Source organism: Marmota flaviventris, chromosome 5 (assembly GCF_047511675.1).
Source record: "Marmota flaviventris isolate mMarFla1 chromosome 5, mMarFla1.hap1, whole genome shotgun sequence".
Taxonomy (NCBI): domain Eukaryota; kingdom Metazoa; phylum Chordata; class Mammalia; order Rodentia; family Sciuridae; genus Marmota; species Marmota flaviventris.
Genome location: NC_092502.1, coordinates 20,331,678 through 20,354,180, shown reverse-complemented (window position 1 = coordinate 20,354,180; position 22,503 = coordinate 20,331,678). Strand labels below are relative to the sequence as shown.

Here is a 22,503-nt window from a genome sequence, read left to right as displayed (position 1 = left end):
TATCTAAGTGGAAGGTGCCCAAAGACACACAGAATCTATGTCTGATGACAATTCACTAAATTCATTTAAAAAGAAATGTTCAGGCATAGAGTTGGGGAAGAACATTCCATTTAGAGGAGGCAAAATTCAAGAGAAGAACGATTGCGATGCACATGTCCTGTTGATCAAAAGATCAAAAGGGAAACAAAACTGAACAGAATCTCTGTGAAGCATTGCGGGCTCACTTGCTTCTCTTGCATGCTTATGAGGGCCACTTGTTTTAACACACTGTTCTCGTTTTAACCTTTTAATGTTGCTTTTCAGTACATGATGTTCATGTACTGAACATGAAGAGAGTTAACTCAACCTTAACTCTTACAATCTTCTTCAACTTAGTACTTACCTAAAGTTAGAGCAGTGACTTATCAATTTCTTTAGGATATAGAGTCCTGGGTTATGAAAACTAGATAGTAATATAAAAAGTGCTTTTGATATGTTAGGTCAAAAATATGGCATTTCTAATAGGTATGCTACAAACTTGAATGCCCACAGCGGCCAGAGTTAACCTAAGGGTGAAATAGGCTGGGTAATTTTGACACAGTCTATGTTTGTAACTGTTCATACATATTCTACCAAAACCATACTCTCTCATTTTCCTTCAGACACAGGAGACCTTCCAGGTTTTATCTCTTATTTCTCTACTTTATGGAAACATGGACACCACACATATTTCTTTTTTCTCTTAATTGCGTAATTGGAAAAAGATGCACAAGAAGCAACTGCTGGCTCTCAGCTCAGTGATGGGGATCAGCAGAAGAGCGAGGGGCTGTAGTGAACTGAAGATGGCGTGCCCAGTCCAGGTGACATGATGCCTTAACTCAGGCCAGTGATGGCCATGAGGAACTCTGGCCTAGTGTGGGGAATTTTTCCGATTCCATTTTTAAGAGAAGCCAGAATCTACATGTTTAGATGAACTCTCCAGATTTCTAAGTGTTGCACCTCTGAAATGAACAGTTGTACATGCTGACAGGGCACCTGTGTGGAGTCCATTCAACGCCAGGGCCACCATTTTAGGGCTTTTCAGAGTTTACACAGTCATTTATCTTTCACTCACACCCTCCTACCATGGGACACTTGTAATCCAAAGAGGAAAGACAGGGACTTACTATGGAGCTGCTGAAGGCCACAGGAGGCTGTGAGCTCTCACGGCGTCCTACAGACCTTTGTCGGGAGTGGCCTTGGATGGGCACCCGGGCACTATGGCACCTCCTCAGAGGCTGGGCACCACCTTGACTTCTCATCGTTGCAGGGCCCTGGGTCCATCTGGCTGGGAAGGACAGGCATCGGTATTGGGTCCACTCTTCACTGTCCGAGTCCAGTTCCTTTGGGGTCTCTAGTCGTTTGGCTGCAAGAAAGGAGTCCTGTTATCCCTTGGCTGGGCCACAGCTGGGCAGATGCTGGACTTCCCAGGTAAGGTCGCAGTACCACAAGGGTTGAGGCTGCTGTGGAAAATTGGTAACTGGGCTACTGATGCTAGAGAAAGAGGGATACGGTTAATTCTCACAGATTCAAATTCTGTCTCTACTATGTGACTTTGAGCTTCGACAACTTGTGTTTCTATTTCCTCAGTGGTTTTCAAAAAGTACCTGACTCTAGGATTGTTTATAAGATTTAATGGTGACATAATGTATGAAAGTGATTAGCAAACCATCCATACTGGTTAGAAGTAGTAGTTAGTAAAAAGGGATCAGAAATTCCCGTGTAGATGATGAACTCTCACCATCGAATGGGCATATGGCTGCCTCTAGCAGCGCCTTTCTTTCTCCATGCCTCCCAACCAAAAGAACGAACACTGCTCTCCTGATAGTCTATTAGACAGTGTGTGCGTGGCGGGGTGGGAGTGTGGCTGAGAGTGTTTTATGGGCTACTTTCAGCCCAGATAAAATAAAACACTTACAGCCTTATCTCCTAACCAAAAACATTGCCTCAAAGTCTAAGAGATTTTTTTTTCAAAATAAGTTAGCATGTAAGGAATTTTCTAGGTATGTCAAATATGACCATGTGCCTAGATCTAGACCTGTTCTGACCTGTCAGCTAAAGTGACCCGAGAAACTCCTAAAGCTTCCCTGCATAACTGCCAATCCATTGAGACATGTCCCCAGTCCCTTCCTGACATACACAGGCTGTGTTATCACTGTCACCAGACAGAGATCCACTGGAGGGTTTCTACATGGGGATCACATTTAGCCTTTGTCAACACATGAAAGTTGACAGGAAATAAGAAGAGCCCTGAGGTGTGACAGGGAAGGCCACAGGATACAGGAGGCAACCTGTCCAAATGCCACACAGCCTCTACACCCACAGCCAGCTCATGTCTTTTTTAGTCCTCTTCACTTAGGAAGTGTTTCCTTTTAGAGGGGGGATGGAGGCCCTGGGCAGCCCTCGTACCATTTTCTTGGTGACAATACTCTCTGCCCATGATGGAGCAGCGCCGGAACACCATCTTGTTCTCGGTCAGCGTCCCCGTCTTGTCGGAGAAGATGTACTGGATCTGGCCCAGGTCCTCGGTGATGTTCAGGGCTCGGCACTGAATGGACAAATCGGTCTCCTCATCGTAGAGGTCAAGGTCATTGTGCAGGAAGAATACCTGCCCCAGCTTTACCAGCTCAATGGACACGTACAATGAGATCGGGATCAGCACCTGAGGGGAGATGGATGCCCGCCGAGTCAGAAACCAGGAGGGTTCCCTACCTCCGGACCCATCAAGAGTAGGTAGCAAAGGCATTTGATGGAAAGCTGAGGTCAGCTCACAGGATGTTCGTCGTCTGAGAAATTAAAGGTCAGTGACTTCACGCCTCCCCTGGGGAGATTCTTGGGAATCTGTGAAGGAGGTGTTTTCTTCAACCTGGGGTGCCTGGGACAAGGCAGGCCCTCACCTTTGGTTTTGAATGAGAGGAAGCAAGTGAGGAAGTCTTAGTGCCACCGTCCAGCATCCCCTGAGCCCTCTTAGATCTCTAGATAATGCAGGGCCACCACCCATTTCTATAGGTACTTACCACCGATTACTGTCCACTAATTCAACACCTAATATTCATCCAGGGCTTTCTTTGCATTGTATGCTGTTCTATATCTTAGAAATGGGAGTTATCTGAACAAAATTCCTTAAAGAATTCACATTTCAGTGACAGGAAGCAAACTAATAAAGACATATTGGGTGGCCTTAAGTCTTATGATGGAGAATAGAAGAAAACAGTTGGTAGAGAGTGATGGGTGGGAGGGACTCAGATCATGACCTTTGGAGGGTGTGAGTTGTGAGGTTATCTGAGGGAGGAGAGGTCTGGATGGGGGAGCCGAATCGGTGTTTGATGGGTAATAATGAGCTGGCCTTGCACATGCATGAGGAAGAGAGAGGCAGGAGCCAGGGTCAGGGAGGGAGTCAGAGTCCAGATCACTTGGCCCTGTTGTCTGCGCTCAAGGACTTTGGATTTCACCTTGAGCAGATATGAAATTACTCTGCAGAGGACAGGTGTGCTTGTTTACTTTTCAAAAGGATTACTCTCCTTGATAAGCAAGTGATTAAAAGTGGTTCATCAGCCCTGGTGCAGTGGCACACGCCTGTAATCCCAGCAACTCAGTAGGCTGAGACAGGAGATCGTGAGTTCAAAGCCAGCCTAGCAAAAAGTGAGAGCTAAGCAACTCAGTGAGACCCTATCTCTAAATACAAAATAGGGCTGGGGATGTGGCTCGGTGGTCAAGTGTCCCCGAATTCAACCCCCCATACCCCCCTACCCACCCACAAAAAAGTGGCTCATCAATAAGAGGATCACGAAACACCTTCATAAAGCACAAGAAATCTAGCCTAGTGCAACTTCACCAAAGACTACTACAACTTCTCTCATCTTTTCATTGACCACATTTTCTTATGGAGCATGAAGACTTTTTAAAATTCATTTCTTTATCCCTAAATGCCTCACATTTGGTTGGTTCTCTCTGTTTTCTTCCATTTTCCCCTTTTCCTTCTCCATCTATTAGATGCGAAAGCACCAACTCCCATTTCCCTTCTCTCTTGATGCTCAGGGGCTGGGGAGTTCTTGGTGGCTCTAGGTCATTAGTGTTTTGTCTGTTCTGTTTCTGTCAAAGAGACAGGCGCATGTGGGTCACTGTTGTAACCCTACTCTTAATAGAAAAGCCTGATAAACATTTCCCTACAGCTGTTATCTTGAGGGACCAGGTCCCCTCTAGAAGCCTGGGCTGCTCTGAAATGACCTCAAAGCCAATATTTTTAAAGCCTCACAGGAAAGCAATAGCCACCTCCTCACCTCCGTCCAGTCACTTCTCTTGTGGCCAACACTGACCTTTCTTTATTTTGCAAAGTTGTAGGGATTAGAGAGCCTCCCTACCTGGAGCAGGATGATCATCGTGAGGAACATGTAGAAGCCCCCCAGAGCAAGGGGAAGATAGTGGCCGTCGGCATCCGGCACGTCGAAGGGAGGGTGTTCCTTAAAGTTCCGATTCCAGAGGCCGTGACCTGAGAAGAAATGGACCCAGAGATGAGAAAGAGTCTGCATTTAGGCCGGAAGTCGGTCCATTATATCAGCTCTTGACATACTCCTGGAAATGGGAGGGCTTGGGAGGAGCCCATCCTCATGTCACACGACACAGGTGTAGGGGTCTGTAGCTCGTCCCTCTCGAATGCGCTCTTCACGTACCCTACAATCAATCCCTAGATTTCACCATCACCGTTAAGTCTGTTTTCCTGGAGGAGATGAACATGCGGATTACTTGTGTTCTGGTGAAGACTGGTTCCCGAGGGGTTGGACACAGGGAGAAGGACGTGTGTTCCTTTTAGTTGTGTGGGCAAAAGTGTGTGGCTGGGAGTCTTGATCTCCCTTCTTCTCTCATCTACCCCTCCATCCATTTACCCATCTTTCTGTTTGCCCACTCACTCCTCCTTCAGCCAATGCTTATCGATTCAAGGAGTCTGTCTTGGTTCTTGAGGAGTTCCCTACCAACCACCCGATGTAAAAGGACACACTGCACACAGCATGAGGGGTGCTACACAGAGCCTGGAGTGCCATCAGAGCCACAGCCGCTACACTGTTTCCTTATCTGCAAAGGGGATGATAACACCCATGTCTGAGGCCTACACAGGTGAAGTGCTTCTACTACCTGCTGCAGGGCTCTCCGAACATCTCCGATCAGCAGTGTAATCAGTAATACTCAGTAATGACACATCACTACAGGGTCATTATAACCTACTGTGTATAAAGCTTTCAGCTCCAGGGTATAACCTACAGGGAATTTTGGAGAATGTTGCTCTGCCCAAAGACACGTCATTGCCCAGGAAGATGGGCCAGATGCCACCACATATGGCAGACGGAAGGAGACTTATGGGCACAGTGTTGTTTGAGGGTGATACTACGGAGCAAATGTTGTGGCACAGTGAGGGGCCCTGATCTTTATATAGGAACAAGATGGTAACACAGGAGAAGTCAGAAAAAGGTGTCAGGAGGAGGAGGACATGTGGAGTCCCAGAACCTGGACTAGGGTATGTATGTGTGTGGTGGGGGGTGTCAGAAAGGCCAGGAAGGGCAGTTGGAGCAAAGAAAGGAGAAACAGCAGGCTGGGGTTGTGGCTCAGTGGCAGAGCGCCTGCCTAGCACGTGTGAGGCACTGGGTTCGATCCTCAGCACCACATATAAATAAAGGTATTGGGTCGACTACAATTAAAAAAAAAATAAAAGCAAACAAAAAACAGTACCCTTAGAAAAACCAGGTGGACCTGTGGTCAGGAACCCTGCAGTGCTGCTCCTTCTCACCTGGGAGCTCTCTGCTCCTGCAGGGCTGAGCTTTAATGAGGCACCCACATTGTTGTGCTGTATGGAAGCTGCTGATCTCAGAATCCCATCCCCTCCTCTTTTATCTTTCTATTTATTGTTTTGGGAACCTGCCAGCTGATCTAGTTGACTGTGCCTTATCTTGCTATAAGGCCTTTTAATCATTAATTTCCTTTCTCTGGAGATACAGTGAGATGATCTTAAATGTCCTTTCAGTGCTGACAGGCCTTGAAAAACCTGTCCCAACGCAGGGTCCTGCAGAACTCTGAGGGCACAGAGGTGGCCACATGGGCAGGTGCCTGTCCCCAGTGCTCTCCTTGCAGCCATGAGCCACCGTTGCATGGAGTGCTACTAGACAAACTTGGGAAGTATATTTATTGAAAACTCCAGGCCACCCCCAGGGTGGTTTACCCTAGATCTGAGCCCAGGGTAGGTCTTCACCTCTCAGATACTATCTCAGCAGCAGCAATGTTACATTTTCTAAGGCAAGCAGAGAGCAAGCACCATCATGCTCATGGGGTTGGTTTTAGCAGTGGGGTCTCCACCCAGCCCACAAGTCCTTCCTCATGATCATCCCTGGTTCTTTTGAGGTCTCCTTTAGCATCCCAAGTATCATTATTAGATTTCAACTTAAGGGGGTGAATGTGTAAAAGCTTTATCAAGGGTCCTCTACCTTCAATCCGAGGATCAACTTAAAGACTCCAAATCACTCCTGTCCATACTTCCTGAAGTTGGCCATGGCATGGTGTGGATTCAGTCTCTGTTCTTGGCCTTGCTCCTGCCATGTCAGATAGCCAACTGCTTCCCTGTCTGTGGTGATTTGTGTTCTTCCTTGTGCATTATGGGTTCTGTCCATGAGGCTATAGTAGCCCTCCCTCTTTCTTTCCTCACCACTGGCCACCCCATCCTACCCCTAAACTCGCCTCTGTCATCTCCTCCTCCAGTGAATGCCTACTCCATTTGGGAATCAGCTCAAGCAGCTGCCTCTTGAAGATGACATTGGTGTTCCCATGACACCCACTTTAGGCTGAATAATGTTTGTCCTCCCTCACCCCCATCCCATAATATACAGCCTAGTCCCCAGGCCCTGTGAATATGCTCTCTCATATGGCAAAAGGGACTTTGCAGATGTGATTAAGTCATGGGATTTGAGATGGAGAGAGTCTGCTGGGTCACCTGGGGGGGGGGTTCAGGGATGTTAATTACATCCTTATATAGTATCCTTATACTATACAAGTATATAGTTATACAAGTATAAGTTATACAAGTATCCTTATATAGGAGGGAGATACTGCTCCTGATGAGAGGGGGACAGGAAGGGCCTGGAGAGGTGTGCTCTGAGCATGAGAGCAGGTGGAGGAAATGGCCATAAACCAGGGGGCACAGGCAGCCACCGGAAGCTGAAAGAGACAAGGAATGTATCCTTCCCTCAGCCTCTAGAAGGAACCAGACCTGCTGATCTGAACCCAGAAAAAACAGATTCTGGACTTCTGACCTCCAGAACAGAACTTTATACTGATCGATGCAGTCTGTTCATTTTTAAAAGCAGTGATAGAAAATGAAGGTAGTATTCATGTGCAGCCCTCACTGAGAGGGGCAGATTGGACCAGTGGTCCTGCTCATGTTTGACTCCTTCATGCTAGACAGGAGCCCTGGAGGCCCAGTCCTGTGGCCAACTCACCTTGTGAGTCTCTCACGCCCAGAGAGTGCCAGGGTCCCATAAGTATTTCATGAACCAATACATGATAGCCCCAATATTTACGAGCACATATTACTTTCAGGAGATTTCTGCATTTTTATTTCTTTGGCATTTGAGTCAAGTAGGCAGCATAAATTTCATTTTTTTCTGAGCCCTATTTTATAGATGAGGAAACCGAGGCTCAGAGAATTGAAGCAACTTGCTCAAAGAAACAGCTTAGTGTGCTTCCTTTCCAGAACATTCCATACCTACAGCTCCAATGAGACACATGAGGAAGAGGAGCCCGATGCAGAAGAAGATGTCTGTGTTCATGCGCCGCTCCATCTTGCTGCGTTTGTACCGGGGGCCGCTGTTGTTCAGCATGGCTTTTGTGTCATGGCCTTTGGGAGAGAATGAGAAAAATCAGTCCCTTGGTCCCTTGTTACCTCTGCCCTGGATCACACCCTTGGCTTTCCTCATCAGAGCTGGGGATAAAAGTAAGGTTTCATTTGCTAGTGGAGCCTGTCCTGCCTTGAGGAGGTTGCTGAGGATGGGTAGAGGGGCCTCACCAGTGTGCCAGCAGGTGTTCACCGAGTGTCCCCTACGCGCCAGGCATGGTGGTGGACACTGACAGAGCTACCATGGCTCAGCTCTCTGGGTACCCCTTATTTAGTAGTCGGAGACTAGTAAGGTTAGTAGGACAAACTTGTGGCAGATGAAAGTCCGCTGTCTTTAGGAAGGGCTGTGTCTTTCTAATTTGCCCAGAGGCACTGTTCTGGCCATTATGGTAAGACAAAGCGTTCCCTTTCTGGCAAAGTTATACAAAGAAACAAATAAGAGATCCCAGTATTAATTAGTCCCATAAAATAAATGAAAGTAGTAATCAAAGGGCTGAGGCAGGTAAGGGATGCCATTAGACAGCATGGTCAGAGAAAGCTTCTCCAAAGAGGTAACATTTAAGGGAGGGAGAAAAAAGTTCTAGGCTGTGAGATTGTGCTGTGCAAAGACTCTGTGGTAGGACAGCACTCAGGGCCAGTAGTTCCTATATTTCCCTTTTTGGTTGTGCTTGAAGAGATGGTGTTTTCTGTGCGACAGTAATAGGGACCAAAGGCCATCACCCTAGCACTGACTCCGAGTAGCCTCAACCCTAACTGGGACATTTGTATAAAATTTCATTCAACCAAAGGATGACAAAATTTGAAGACTCTCTATCTCTTCCAGTTATCTCCTTTTTTCAGTTGGGAAAGGGAACAACCAGAGAGTGGAATGGACCTTTCCAAAGAGAGAGAATAAGTTGACATAATAAAGTCACCATAGGAAGCCACGATTCTGAGTCCCAGTCTGGGTCTCCTTCCACCAACCTGTGGTGCCCCACGTCACACAGCAGAGAGCTAAGAGTCAACCTGAGACACTGCCTTGGGACAGAGCCTCCCCTCTAGGGTTGCTGGATTTTAATGTCCAAGCTGCACTCTTCCTCGGTGGTCAAATTTAAAAATGGCAGTCACATATTTTCTGTGCAAAATCAAAGAAAACCAATGCATCAGTTCCAGAAGCAAATGGCTTCAATGCTGCTTCGCTGGTTGCCTTGTGGATTTAAAGCAGCAACAGAACAGCAGGAGGGACTGAACCCCAGGTTTATTAAGTTAGGCTCAAGTGGCTGTGCTTGGGAGGAGTTCTGCAGATGAGGAGCACAGGCCAAGTGCACGCATAGCTTTCCACCCGCCTCAAGCTCAGTGTGCGCAGGGGGTCCTGGGACCATGCTCTTTGCCCACCTGCTCCTCACCTGCTGAGACTCCACCTGTTACCTGGGATGGAGTTGGGTACATAGGGAGGCCCTGTGGTATTGTGGCTCTTGAGTCAGAACTCAATTCGGCAGATATTTGATCTTGGGTTACAGGGAATTAATCTAAAAGACATGTGACTTCAGGCCAATGAATTCCTCTGCTCCTCAATTCCTTATTGGTCAAATGGGAGATAATGATCATGGGTGCATTTGAGGTGGGGGCCTGAATGAATATAGATCAAGTACCTAAACTAGTTCCTAGCCCATAGTAGGGGCTTGAACACTGCCTGCAGTGATGAGCACACACCTCCACACTGCATCTCTTCCTTCTGGAAAGCTCAACTTGGCCTGAGTTCTTGGCCCTATATGTCTGTCGACAGTTTCACAAAAGAGAAGATAACTCTGGACCGTTATTCTTAACCAGTGGTGATTTATTCTCATACATTTGGCAATGTATGAGACATCTTTGACTATCTTAACTCAGAAATGGGGTGGGTCTAATGGCTGTACTGGGTGGAGACCAGACATGTCACTCAACATTTTACAAGAAAGCCCCTCCCTGCAAAAAATGTTATCAATGGACCAAACATCAGTCATGCCCAGGTTGAGAGACCCTGATCTACATAGTGATACTCAAAACAATGAGCTCCATTTTTGTGTGTGTCTAATTCCTTCTAGTTACTATTCAGGCCTTTTCACAAACAACCTCCTTTGATCCTTACACTGCTGCCAGGTAGGAACTATTAGTTCCTCTTGCATAGAAAATTTCACCAGCTCACACAGGAACATTCAGAACACAGTGGATCTTCTCCCCAGGCTGCCTGGCTATCCATTAAATTCCTTTCCAAAAGTTACTTATCACTCATTTAGTGGTTCTTTGTCTTCACTCAGGCAGAGAAGCACAGCTCTAAATCTGTGTGGCTTTTCTCTTTCTGTTTTCTGGGGGCAGAGATTTCTGGAGAGTTCAGGTACAGTAGGTCTACCAGATGGTGCTGAACTTCCTTGCCAAAGAGCCTTGAAAGAAGTCACCTGAACTGAAAAACATACTCCTCTCCCCCCAATTAGGAAAAGCTAGCTAACTAGTGACATTAATTTTAAAAAGACCTGTTTTTCTTTGACAACCCTAAAAAGTAAACCTTAGAGTAGATGGATACTTATGTCTATCTTTCATGTCTATCAATATGGAGTTCTACTCAGACCAAAATGAATGAAACCAACCAATGAAATCAAAAAAGCAAAAAAACTCCAAAGCATCCCAGGAAATGGAGATGCTTCTAGTGAATTATAGACTCTCCAGAGACACCACTTCCTCTCCAGAGGACAATGTCTTTCATGTAAGGATAGAAATCTACCGAGCACCTACCACACACCAGCAGTTAGGCAACAGGGACTCACAAGAGTGCCCTTTGAGACTTTTGATTACTTTAGGAAGAGTACTGCTCTCACCCCTGTGTTATTGGGGAGCTAATCAAAGTAGAAAGGAGGGAGACCCCTGCTATGGTTTGGATGTCAGTTATTCCACCAAATGTTAGTCTTCCCTAGAGCTGAGTCAACACCAGTTTGGAACCTCCCAAACTGGGAACTAAATAAACCTCTTTTCTTTAAAAGTTACCATGTATCAAGTATTTCATAGTAGCAGTGAAAGTGGACTCAGAGTTCTCCAATCTACAGCCATAAAATAAAGATAACAGTAAAAGCATAATTACAAAAATTATGTAAAAAAATTACAAAACCCATAATCCAAGCCCATTGAGCTCTCACTGTGCTAGAGAGAGTGCCGGGTGCCTTTTATGGGTTGGGTCATCTGATCCTCAAGAATTCTCCAGAGCAGATACAAGTACTGTTTGCACTGTACAAAATGAGTAAATTTGGGCATAAAAGATGAGGTTGTTATGTTTAGTGAGGTTATTCTATAGGCCCAAGAAGACAGTCACAAGACACTCCCTCTTTATCCTCCCTTTGGTTAGTGTCACCAATCCACTGGGTGGGTGAGTGTGACCCTATCTGCTTCAGATGAGTGATATGACTTTGGAATCTCATTATTACTTTGAAGCCTCCTGTGGACTGAGCAAGCAGGTGTGGTCCCAGCCTCAGTTTGTTTACTTGAGGGATGGGCTGCTATGTGACTCTGCTCCTTTGAACTGAGGAGAGTTCTTATCGAGTGAATGTAGATTTCGAGGAAAAGGATAGAAGAATAAAGAAAATGTTGGACAACAGAAAGGCCCAAGGACAATGACCTGCATAGATGACAATGCCAACAGCCATCTCCGTGTTTCTGATAGTGCAGCCTCGAAGCAGAAGACTCTCACTGCCGAAGCCAGTCCTGGTCTGGTCAGGATGCTCCCTGGGGATGATGAAGGAGACACAGGGTGGTTTGGTGGCCTGTCCACATGGTCACTGGTTTGTATCACAGAAGAAAACTGTGAGTATATGATTAAACCTTCTCCTCCCTCATTTTCAGAGGGCGGTAGTAACCGGGAATCCACTCTCCTGTAGGTTCAAGGGCACCTGTCATGGTTCCTAGGCCTGGGTGGGGGGCTGGACCATCAGAATGGAGTTGTCCACCCTAGGAAATCCTCACTTACTCCCCTGTGAGGCCTGCTCTGGTGCCCCTTACGCAGCATTCACACACTTGTGCTTGCTGCTGCCAGGGACCTGATCAACCCAAACTGGACATCCAAGTGCATCGTGGACACTAGATAGGTCTCTCTTTTACCAGGAGACAGGAAAGGCGGTAGGGTCAGGCAAGGAAGGGCAGTCGCCACTTCGTCTCATTCTGAGAAGCATTTGGCCTCTCTCCCGTTGTATCCTTCCTTCAATCTCCCACAAAATAAGCAGAATTGGATAATCGCTATTTGCCCAACTCACTGGTGGCAGCCTCTTAGTTAGGAGATGAAATCTCTTCCTTCCTGCAGCCTTAGGGAACATTGCATCTTCCATTGCTCTAGAAACTTCTGAGTAAGACTGATTATATTATTTCCTGGGTTCTGGCCCTTAGTCTATCATGATGCCTTTCCTTGGAGAATTTTTTTTTTAAACCAACTTTAAATATAATGCTCCAGAAACATTAAGAGGAAAAAAAATAGTTCAGACTCTAAAAGCTTTTTTTCCTTATAGTTCTTCAGTATTTCATTTCCCTACATCTGCTTGCAAGACTTTTCCAGGTGTTAACTAAGCCTCATAAGAGGCTAGGGCATGTTGTCATACCCATTTCACAGACAGGAAAACAGGGGCAAGTTTGTGGAGCTAGTAGGTGGCAGAGCAGGATTCACACTTAGGAGGTCTGGCTCCTGAGTGCTCGGCTGCAACCTAGTGTGCATTTTAATGCTAATAATTCCTGTGTTTATAAACTACATTCACTTACTTGGCCTTATTTGAATCTTTATAGCTCTGGAAAGCTATCAGGGTGGTTATTTTTGCTCATGAAAAAACTGAAGCTCAGAAAGGCTGAGAGTTTTTCCAAGGCCACACATCTAGTGCCTGGAGCATTGGAGGACCTGGAAATGCAGGTAGCAGACAACAACCCCTGATGAGATTTTCACTACTCTGGGGTTCTCAAAGTGCCACCCCCTTACCTGATTCTGTGAATCTGTCAAGGAGGATGTCCTCATTTCAGGTTGGAGTATTAACCCTGCTATGCCACTTGTCCATCCTATTTTTTAACACAGAGGAGGCTTATGACAAATGGTCTTTCATTAAATTCGACAATAAAGGTTTTGATGTCACCATATGCGTTTTACTATGACCTTCTATGTATAGCAAGTGATATTATTTTTCAAAGGTCTAATTGTATAAATTTTCCTTTTGAAATGAATTTTAAAAATCAAGCAATTACAAATTTGGTAGGAAAAAGTATAGATTTTGATGAATATGATAAAAAAATCATAAAGGTGGTCTGAGGATGACTTTTAGGACCCATGATTGCTCCTCCTATCTATCTATCTATCAAGGAAGAGGCTAGTTGTGGATTGACTCTCGGGCTAATGAATCTTGAATGTGTCTGTCAGTAGCTTATGGTTTAAGGAACACATTTATGATGATCTGAGGAGATATCATAACAGAAGCTTCCACTTCTAGTAATAACGTTCTTTTTTTCCAAAGGACAGTAGGAATAAGCAGGCCGGTGGGGGAAAGGATTAGCTTTCTCATAACTACTGCTTTATTGAATGCTCTTTGTTTACAGGGATGCTCTATTTAAAGGACTCAGAGACATTTCTCAATCCTGGCATTATTAACATCTTGGGCTGGGTGATTCAGTGTGGCGGGGGCTGTCTTATGAACTGTAAATGTTGGGCAGCATCCCTGGTCCCAACTCACAAGATGCCAGTGACACGACTCCCCAGTGTGACAACCAAAAATGCCTCCAGATCTTCCCAAGTGTCCCCTGGCTGGGGAAGAGGGAGATTTCCTCTAATTGACAGCCACTGTTCTATAGATTCTTTTGTTTAAAAATTGCATTTTCAAATTTGACATTTATAATCTTTGATTAGATCAATAAAGGCCGTTCATCTTCTAGTTGACCTGTGAAGTCACAGTGAACACTATAGAAGATCCACAGAAGCTTCTGGGGGAAACCCAGAGACATCAGACCAATGTTTTTTTTTTTTTTTTTTGTACCAGGGATTGAACTCAGGAGCACTTGGCCACTGAGCCACATCCCCAGCCCTATTTTGTATTTTATTTAGAGACAGGCTCTCATTGAGTTGCTTGGTACCCAATTTTGCTGAGGCTGGCTTTGAACTTGCAATCCTCCTGCCTCAGCCTCCTGAGCTGCTGGAATTAGAGGCGTGCACCACTGCACCCAGGGCCCAGTGGGTTCCCTCATGAAGAAGGTGCAAACCGTCTCTGGGTCATTCTCCTTGCCTAGCATGGCCAGGATGCAGGACCACATCAAGATGGCCCATTGTCCATGGGTTGGCTATGGGACTGACCCATTGGGCTTTCAGGATCATCTGTGGAGCTCAGGCCGGTGGGGGAGAGTCAGCTCTCTGGCAGCAGCAACCAGGAAGAGGAGATGCTGGGGTTGAGTGGAGCTGGGACAGTTCTGTCCCAAAATCTCTCTGATTAAAATAGGCTAGAGCCTAGGTTAAAAGCTGAGAAGTTCAGCTGGACAGAAGGTATTTGAAGGAGACAGGGTCACAGATAGAAACCCATCCATGAGGCTGTTCTCTACGAAAATGAAAATGACTTGGGATGAACCAAATCCACAAACCGCAGGTGCGAGGAGTGCATTCCTTGCCAGGGCTAGTGACAAGCTCTGCCTTGCCAGATGCCCGCCATGAAGTCCTCCCTGTCCCCAGCTTATGCCTTTCCCTGCCTGTCTCCACCACCCTTCCTGTGTATTTAAAAAGCAATTTGCCTTAAAAGCTGTGGTTTCTCCTGCACTGTTTTTAATCTTTCACTTCTCACATTCTCCCTCTTGACATCCCAGACAGCCGAGGAAATGCGAATGGAGAGAAGCACAGAAGTCTTCTCGAGATCATCCCAGGCCTATTGGTGAGAGGCTGGCATGACTCTGTGAAGCAGGACAGTAGAAACATTTCAGGGTTGGAGTCTGAAGACCCATATTTAAGTCCTGGCTTTGTCTATACCTGCGTGAGTCTTTGGTGCATCTTGACATCTTAGTTCATCAGACTCCCCATCTGAAAAATGGGGATCATGACACCTGCTTCCTTGGGTTGCTGGGAACATTTAGATGTCGTGTGAAGTGCTCTAAGAACCTTTCGAGCATTGTAGAAGGCACGTACTCACATTTGTTACCATCGCCCTTATTTTGCAGACAGCACAGTAGTCTGATGTGGAAGCAGAATTACAGTAAAATTTTTAGACTGAACCAAAGTGGAAGAGTGGCAGTAATTGCAACTACAGCATACCAATAGATGAGCATTTATTCTTTGCCAGTTGCTATGCTGAGGGTCTTGATAACTTAATTCATGGAAAAGTCCTATGACATAGATATTAATTTGACAGATGTGGAAACTAGGGTTCAGGGAAGTTAATTCCTTTGCCCAAGTTCACACAGCTTATAATGGGAGAACTTCAATTCAAGCCCAGGTCTGTCAAACTCTGAGGTCTCCTTTCGTAACTATAATCCATTTTACTTAAATTATCCTTTACTCCCCCAACTCAGAGATGATCTTCATTGTGATGCAATTTCACTAAGATTCTAAATAAGTCTCTGGTGAATTTCACCTTGACATTTAATGAAGGTCACTCAGGAAAAAAAAAATATCCAACTTATCTCTCTCTAATCTTCCTTTATGATAAAAAAAAATAAGATTCCTCAGGATCCAGGTGCTTATCTGTTTGAGCATTGCAAGCAAATTTCCTAGCTGCAGAGGAGACATTTGCTAGCAGAGCGGAGGCACTAGATACTTACATGTAACCCTTAAATTTGTTGAGGTGGTTGTTGGGTTTCTCACACACGATGGTATTGCAGAAGTGCTCTGGTTGGAACTGCAACTCCTGAGAGAGACAGAATTCTGTGAGGTTATTAAGTCCTACTGATTTAGTCTTAATAGGATCATCCAGAGAGCTGATCGCTACTAGAACCATCACGAATAAGGTGATTCCTGCTTTGTCACACAGTGACAATTGCAACGTGTAGGAAGCAGAGTTAAATCCTCATTGAGGAGGAGAAAGTAGATATGAATGGAAAGATGGGTGCAGGAATGCCTCTGAACTGACTGTGTTTCTCAGGCAGGCCAGGGTTCCAGTCCCCAGCCCAGTGTTGTCCAATAGAACCTACTCCAATCATGGACATGTACATTCTAAGGCTGTGCTGTCCAACACAGAGCCACCAAGCACATGTGGCTACTGAACACTTGAAACATGTGGCTATTGAACTCTTGAAGCTTGACCCAGGAATTGGTTTTCAAATTGAATTTTCATTAAAGTCAAATAGCTACCTGTGGCCAGTGGCTAATACATTAGGCAGCACAAAAATAAATGATCAAAATGAAGGGGTCATAAATCACACTACCTGGAGAGAGCCACAACTTATACGCTTATATAAATATAATACTTCTAGGGTGTTAAAAGATATATTCACACATATGCATGCCCACAGGTACATTTATGCATTTCAAAAATGAGTTGGTGCTCCTGTATCTTGCACATTTTTACATGCTACAAATTTTGTCTATGAAGACCTGAATAGAAACCTATTGTGTGAATGTGCCCTATTACCTGTAAAAGCATTTCACTATTGAATAGTTACAATGTTTCAATTCATTTTCTATTCTAAAAATACTGTGAAAATAATAGCTAATAAAGCAAAATAAATCGCATTTACCAGACTCTTAATTCTGCCTGACCCTGTGATGAGAAGTTTACACTTTTATTTGTTTTTGGGCTTATAATTATCCTATGAAGCAGGAACTTTTATCATCCCCCTCCATTAAAGTTTGGAAAAACAAACATATATATATATATATGAATTGGCAAGAACATACTTTATATACAAAGATATGAAAAATTGTGCTCTATGTGTATAATAAGAATTGTAATGCACTCTGCTGTTGTGCATTTAAAAGAATAAAATTAATTTAAAAAAAGGTAAGGGAGGTTGTCCAAGGTCATACCATGAGAGGGATTTGAATTCAAATCCAACTGCAAAACCTCTTCCTGGGGAACAAACTTGTAGCTAAGTATCTAAACATATTCTCAACTCTGCTTATTAAAGGCATTTTAATTGTACAAGATTTTATGGTATAATGGGTAAAACTCAGTTAGGGGTGAAGAACTGTTTCTAACTCTACACTCCTGGTTGACTCATTCTATGTTCAATTCTTCAGCCTCAGTTTACACATTGATTAACACCACCTACCCTGCCTGACTCACGCCTCAGAAGAGAGAATCTGGATGGAAAAGTTTGGAAATGTGGAACAAATAGAAGGCAGTAGTTCTGTCAGATTGGAAATGCTTACCTAGGCAGAGCTTATAGCACTAGGAATGAATTTATCCCTAGAGTTTCAAGGTACAGCTGTTCGAAAGGGCAGATTGATTTGGAGAAATGATAGCGTTTTCTGCCTTTGTGTAAATATACTCTCCATTGCATCTGCGACGGTGCCAATATAAATAAGCTCTCTACTCACTTGAAATAAATTACCCATCTAGGAGTTTCTAAAAATATGGCCCCCTTCCCTCCAGGAATCGATCCTTTCAGGGACAAACAGTTGCCGAGTTCTGAGACGCACAGATCATGCTGTACTTTGTTAGCTTTCAGACCCCTGATTAAGTCGTGTGCTCACTTAAAAAATTTTTTTAGTTGTTGATAGACCTTTATTTTATTTATATGCGGTGCTGAGAATCGAACCCAGTGCCTCAGATGTGCCAGGCAAGTGTGCTACTGCTGAGCCCCAGCCCTCACATGTTCACTTCTGACCCATACCACTCAGCTCATCACTGGGTTTCCGCATCCAGACCCATTTCACAGATGAGTGGCAGTCAGGAGCCTTCTGCAATGACTGAGTCCACACTGTGCTTTCATCACACTCTGGATCCCCAGCCAAGGTGAAGTTGATTCTGTGACTTCCTCCTGAGGCCTCCCTTCCCTGATTCCCTTCTCTCCTTTCTCTCTGGGCACCGGCCTGGGTCTTCTGCCTGCCTTTCTCCATATCAAGGTGACCTTGCTCTCTCTAGCCACCTGTCGCTTGGCTCCTTCCTCCCCTCTGCATCACAGACCCTGGAGAAGGGTACTCATGCCCTCTTGCCTTTGAGGATTTGCTGGAGCTCCTTCCAGGGAGGTTGCTGGGATATAGCCCGGGGATGGGAGGAACCGCCATGCCACATGAGATCTGTCAGTCTCTTATCTAAGGTGCTGCCCTTTGGTGAAGTCTCACTGATTGCCAGGAAGGCACAAGGAAAGTCTTTCTTCCAGGGAAGATTGTATGTCCTTGGTTCTTTAGGGCAGACTTACCGATCGTGAGCACTTTGTCCCAGACACTTGTCATTAATTTACTGCGGTAGCTTTAAGAGGTTTGGACAAAGGTACAAGAGGAGACTGAAGTAAAGTCTTGTGGTTGTTGAGTAACAGGCTGGAATTGCAACTCACATCATTGAAATCCAAAGTTACTCATCACCATCATCATCACCTTGATTATTCTTCCTGCTCTTGTCATTATTGTCAGCATTGATTGAGTGCTTGGTAAAAGGAACTAAGTATTTTAAACATGCTCGCTTCTTTAATTCTTATGATTAACTATCACATAGTTTCCATTATCATCCTGTTTTACAGATAAATAAACTGAGGCTTAGGAAGAAACCCTGCTTTCCCCAGTGTCTTTTGGCCAGCAGAATAGGAAGACAGGGGTTACCCTTATGATTTCGAATACTATGGTGTCTGCTTTCTTGACCACAGTGTCATTGGGTGTATGAAGGAAAGGCTAGCATGAGTTCTTCGCTTGGCCCTGTTTCCTTTTCTGGTTTTATTTCCCACTTCCTGTGAATGAAGTGCCTGATGTACTAAGTGAATCCATTCTCCATAGAAAATACATAAAATGGCCATAGTACTCAGTGCAATGTTGCCTTTTTCAAACACATTTGCTTTTTAAAGTAGGGTACCCATGACGGGTATGCATAGAAGTTAAGGCACTAATTTGCCTAGAAAACATTCTCTTAAGGATTGCTTTAAAATTTAGTATTGAAGAGGCGATTTTGTTCCAGTTCTCCTATGAAGCCCACTCTAATCCCCATAGACCCTTTTACTCCACCCCATCAGAATTGATTGCTCTTTTCTGGGTGCAAGGTTTATGTCTCTGTTTAACACATGTGTATCTAGGTCTAGTAGACTGTCGATCTCCTCTAGAGTGGTTCCTGGAACACTTTATTTCAACAGATACACCATGAAGATTTGTTAAAGTAGAGTTAGTTTTGGAGAGCATGATTCTAGGAATGTACATCATGAAAGATGATGGACGAGGAGATAGAACGCAGGCCTTGCTGTAAAGACTTACCCACACGTTAAGTAAAGTCTCAGGTCTGATCTTAATTGATATGAAGGAAGGTGGTCACTTCTTTTATGGGAATGCATTTTGGTTCAGCAAATAAAAAACATCTTCAAAATCCTAGATCCCACTCATTCATTCATGAGTTCAAGCGTTTACTGAATACCCATGTTATACAAGCCAGGAGGGAAGGAGGAAGAGATTAGAAACCAAATGAATTACTGGAGTTATAAAACACTGCAGTTCCCGGTCTTGCTTAGGTGTGTCCATGGCGGGACCTCTGAAGGCCAGAGAAAGTGAGCCAAAGGTCAGGGTGCAATAACTCCCCAGGGTTGAGGTGCTCCTGGCTGACCTGTGCCCCTGATACAGCCTGAGCCCCTGGGGAGGCCAAGAAGAAATCGTCAGACTGAGATACATTCAGGCAACCAGAACAGGCCATTTCCCTGGTGCTTGCCACACATTGTACCTTTGGGGTTTGCTTTCCACTATTTTTCACAACTGAATATCAAGTTGATCAATAAATGTGATTAAATAATATGTGTACGCATGATCTTTTGAAGTTTTTTTCCTGCACTGGGTCATTGTTTGCTGCCTGCCTGCCTCCCATTCCACTTTTCCTGCATAAACATGCTTTGACTTTCTTAGGGGATGTTACCTTCCCTCCTTGGTTCATAATCTTGAGGGGATTGTAAGTCCAGAAACCCAGACCCTTAGACACTCTCCGCTGTTAGACTTTGGATTCTGTATAATGATTCAAGGAAGGAATCAAAAGAATAAGACCATCAAATGATTCCTGCTGCTACTAGACTTCCACTGCCTTCAAGTTTCCTGGTTCTTATTTCTGAGCCCGGATCTTCAGCTACCTTTGATTCTGTAAGTCGTGTGATTTCTCCCCTTTCCTACCACACTCTTACCAATATTCCAGTTTGCTTCAGTTAAGCAGAATTGCTTTTGTTTCTTTTTTTGGGAGGTGGAGTACAGGGATTAAACTCAGGGGCACTCGACCACTGAGCTACATCCCAGCTCTATTTCGTATTTTATTTAGAGACAGGGTCTCACTGAGTTGCTTAGCGCCTCCCTTTTGCTGAGGCTGGCTTTGAACTTGTGATCCTGCTGCCTCAACCACCTGAGCTGCTGGGATTACAGGTGTTCACCCCTGTGCCAGCTGCTTTTGTTTATTGAAACAAAGACTCCTAACCAATACAGCATCTACTCAGGCCACAGGCTATTAAATATTTTCCTCTGGTGGTGTTTGGTAAAATTGCATTTCAAAACGGCTACCCCTTATTTACTCCTTATTTATGAAGTGTTTGAAACTGATTAGCCCCATTTTATTGAGGTGAAAACTGAGCTGATTATGATAAGTAACTGGCCCAAGGTCATATGTCTCAAGAGAACTCAGGTTTGTCTCATTATAAAGTTTGCCTTGTTTTTCACTTGCTGCATTTAGTGCTGCCTGCCTAGATGATCTGGGCCTTAAATGTTTTATTCCTAAATTTTCTATATTGGCAATTCTCTTGCTCTTTTAAACTTCCATTTTCAAGGTCGAGGGTTCACTTCTCAGGAACCCATCTCTGTTCACCACAGACCTGAGCAATCTTTTTTTCTTTGAACCTCAACAATTCTTAATATCACTTGTGATATCTTACATTTTAAACTGTCAAATACCAAGATGTTTCTATAAGTCAGTTGTTTTTCAACTGGTAGACTAAACTATTGTAGCTTATCCACGAATTTCCTGTGTGAACTAAAAAACTGTGTAAAATAAGTTTCAGACATACATATACCGCTACTTTTCAAATTTCTTCAGGAATTCTTGAGATTAGTAAATTACAAATATATTTTTAAAGGCCACCAAATGCATAGCTTTCCCAAAAATCAAATTTCTTAAATAATAAACATTGAAAGCACTTTTTAAAAAACTACATAGTCATAGAGGATCTTGACATTACAAAGAAAAAGCGGCCCACAATGAAATTCCTATAGGACAAGAAGAACACCTTAGATCACTGTGACACCCCTTCAATGGATACTAAGAAATATCATTCAACAAATAATTTGTTGATCAAAGAAAGGAAAATCAGCAAACACCTCTAACATGGAGTGTCTCCTGTGAGCCAAGGATATCTGGGAAAACGAAGAAGGGAACTGTGAGGGATCATGCTTTTGAGCAGCTCTGAGTCTGTTCTCTGCGATCCTTGGGTGAGAGGACTACAAGAAGAACCTGTGCCCAGCATGAGGATGGTAGGCAGTGCAGTGACCCTCAGCCATGGACTGCTCACCTGGACCACCCCAGGTCATAGGAGTTACAGGACAGGCAAGCAGCACCCAATAAGGTAGTGACACACAGGGATGGTAGTATGTGCTGAAAACTCAGAAGACTACTTCTTACAGGTTTCTTTTTTTTTCCATTACCAGCTTGTCTGATACAAATGTTCTTCACACCCTAGCTGCTGACTCTTTCTTCCTGGAATATAAATTAAACAACACCATGATTTCTGAAAATGCAATCTGAAAACTAATGACAGCTACCCAGCACTAGATAACCTCTCTGCTTCCTGGTTGGTGAGAATCCTTTTCAAGATAACACACAACAGAGCGACTGCCAGTTACTCTCCTCTGGCTCTGGATGAGGAATGATGGGTATTCAATCAGCCACAGGGTCCCTGCTGCCCCAGCCATCTGCACAAAGCACACAGATTGGACTGGAGGGTCCGGTGAGTGGGACTCCATCTAAGGATTCCATATAGTCTGAGGTCCTTTTTTGTAAGTGGACAACTATTCTGTTTCATATTCAGGGCTGAGTAATCTTGAGATCTTTTTAGGACATTTTCCTAACATATAAGGCATGAGTTTGTCATTCAAAACTAACACATGTCATTTTCTTTCTCTCTCTCAGTATTGAGGATTGACCTAGAGGTACTCTACCACTGAGCCACATCCCCAGACTTGTTTATTTTGAGATAGGTTTTTGTGAGTTGTTGAGGCTGGCCTTGAATTTGCAATCCTCCTGTCCTAGCCTCTGGAGTAGCTGGGATTATAGGCATGTACCATTGATCTTTTTCTGTCATTTCTAAGAGGAATTATTAGTAGAATTGTTTGTTAACAATGGTCTGTGTAATTTCACAGCTTGCCTGTCTCTCGCTTACTCCAGCACCCCTAGAGTATGCTACAGACCCACCACATAGAGGGCCATGTAGAGGCCATACATAAAGGGGTCAAAGCTTGAATGGATGAGTAGACAAATAGCAAGATGTCTAAAATATGGACATTGGTGCCT

General features: G+C 44.4%; 1 protein-coding gene across 3 annotated transcripts in view; it reads right to left on the bottom strand.

Moving 5' to 3' along the window:
• Atp10b (ATPase phospholipid transporting 10B (putative)) overlaps positions 1 to 22,503 on the bottom strand; it is a 109,284-nt gene that overhangs the window by 60,263 nt on the left and 26,518 nt on the right. For 2 of the 3 annotated variants that reach the window (XM_027938720.2, XM_071611816.1), the window contains 6 exons: positions 15,656 to 15,741; positions 11,514 to 11,620; positions 7,763 to 7,894; positions 4,380 to 4,507; positions 2,428 to 2,680; positions 1,146 to 1,384 (listed from right to left, as the gene is read on the bottom strand). In XM_027938720.2, the coding sequence (XP_027794521.2) occupies positions 1,146 to 1,384; positions 2,428 to 2,680; positions 4,380 to 4,507; positions 7,763 to 7,894; positions 11,514 to 11,620; positions 15,656 to 15,741 (945 nt within the window). The remainder of the gene's footprint in view (positions 1 to 1,145; positions 1,385 to 2,427; positions 2,681 to 4,379; positions 4,508 to 7,762; positions 7,895 to 11,513; positions 11,621 to 15,655; positions 15,742 to 22,503) is intronic. The other variant, XM_071611815.1, reaches the window with a different exon arrangement.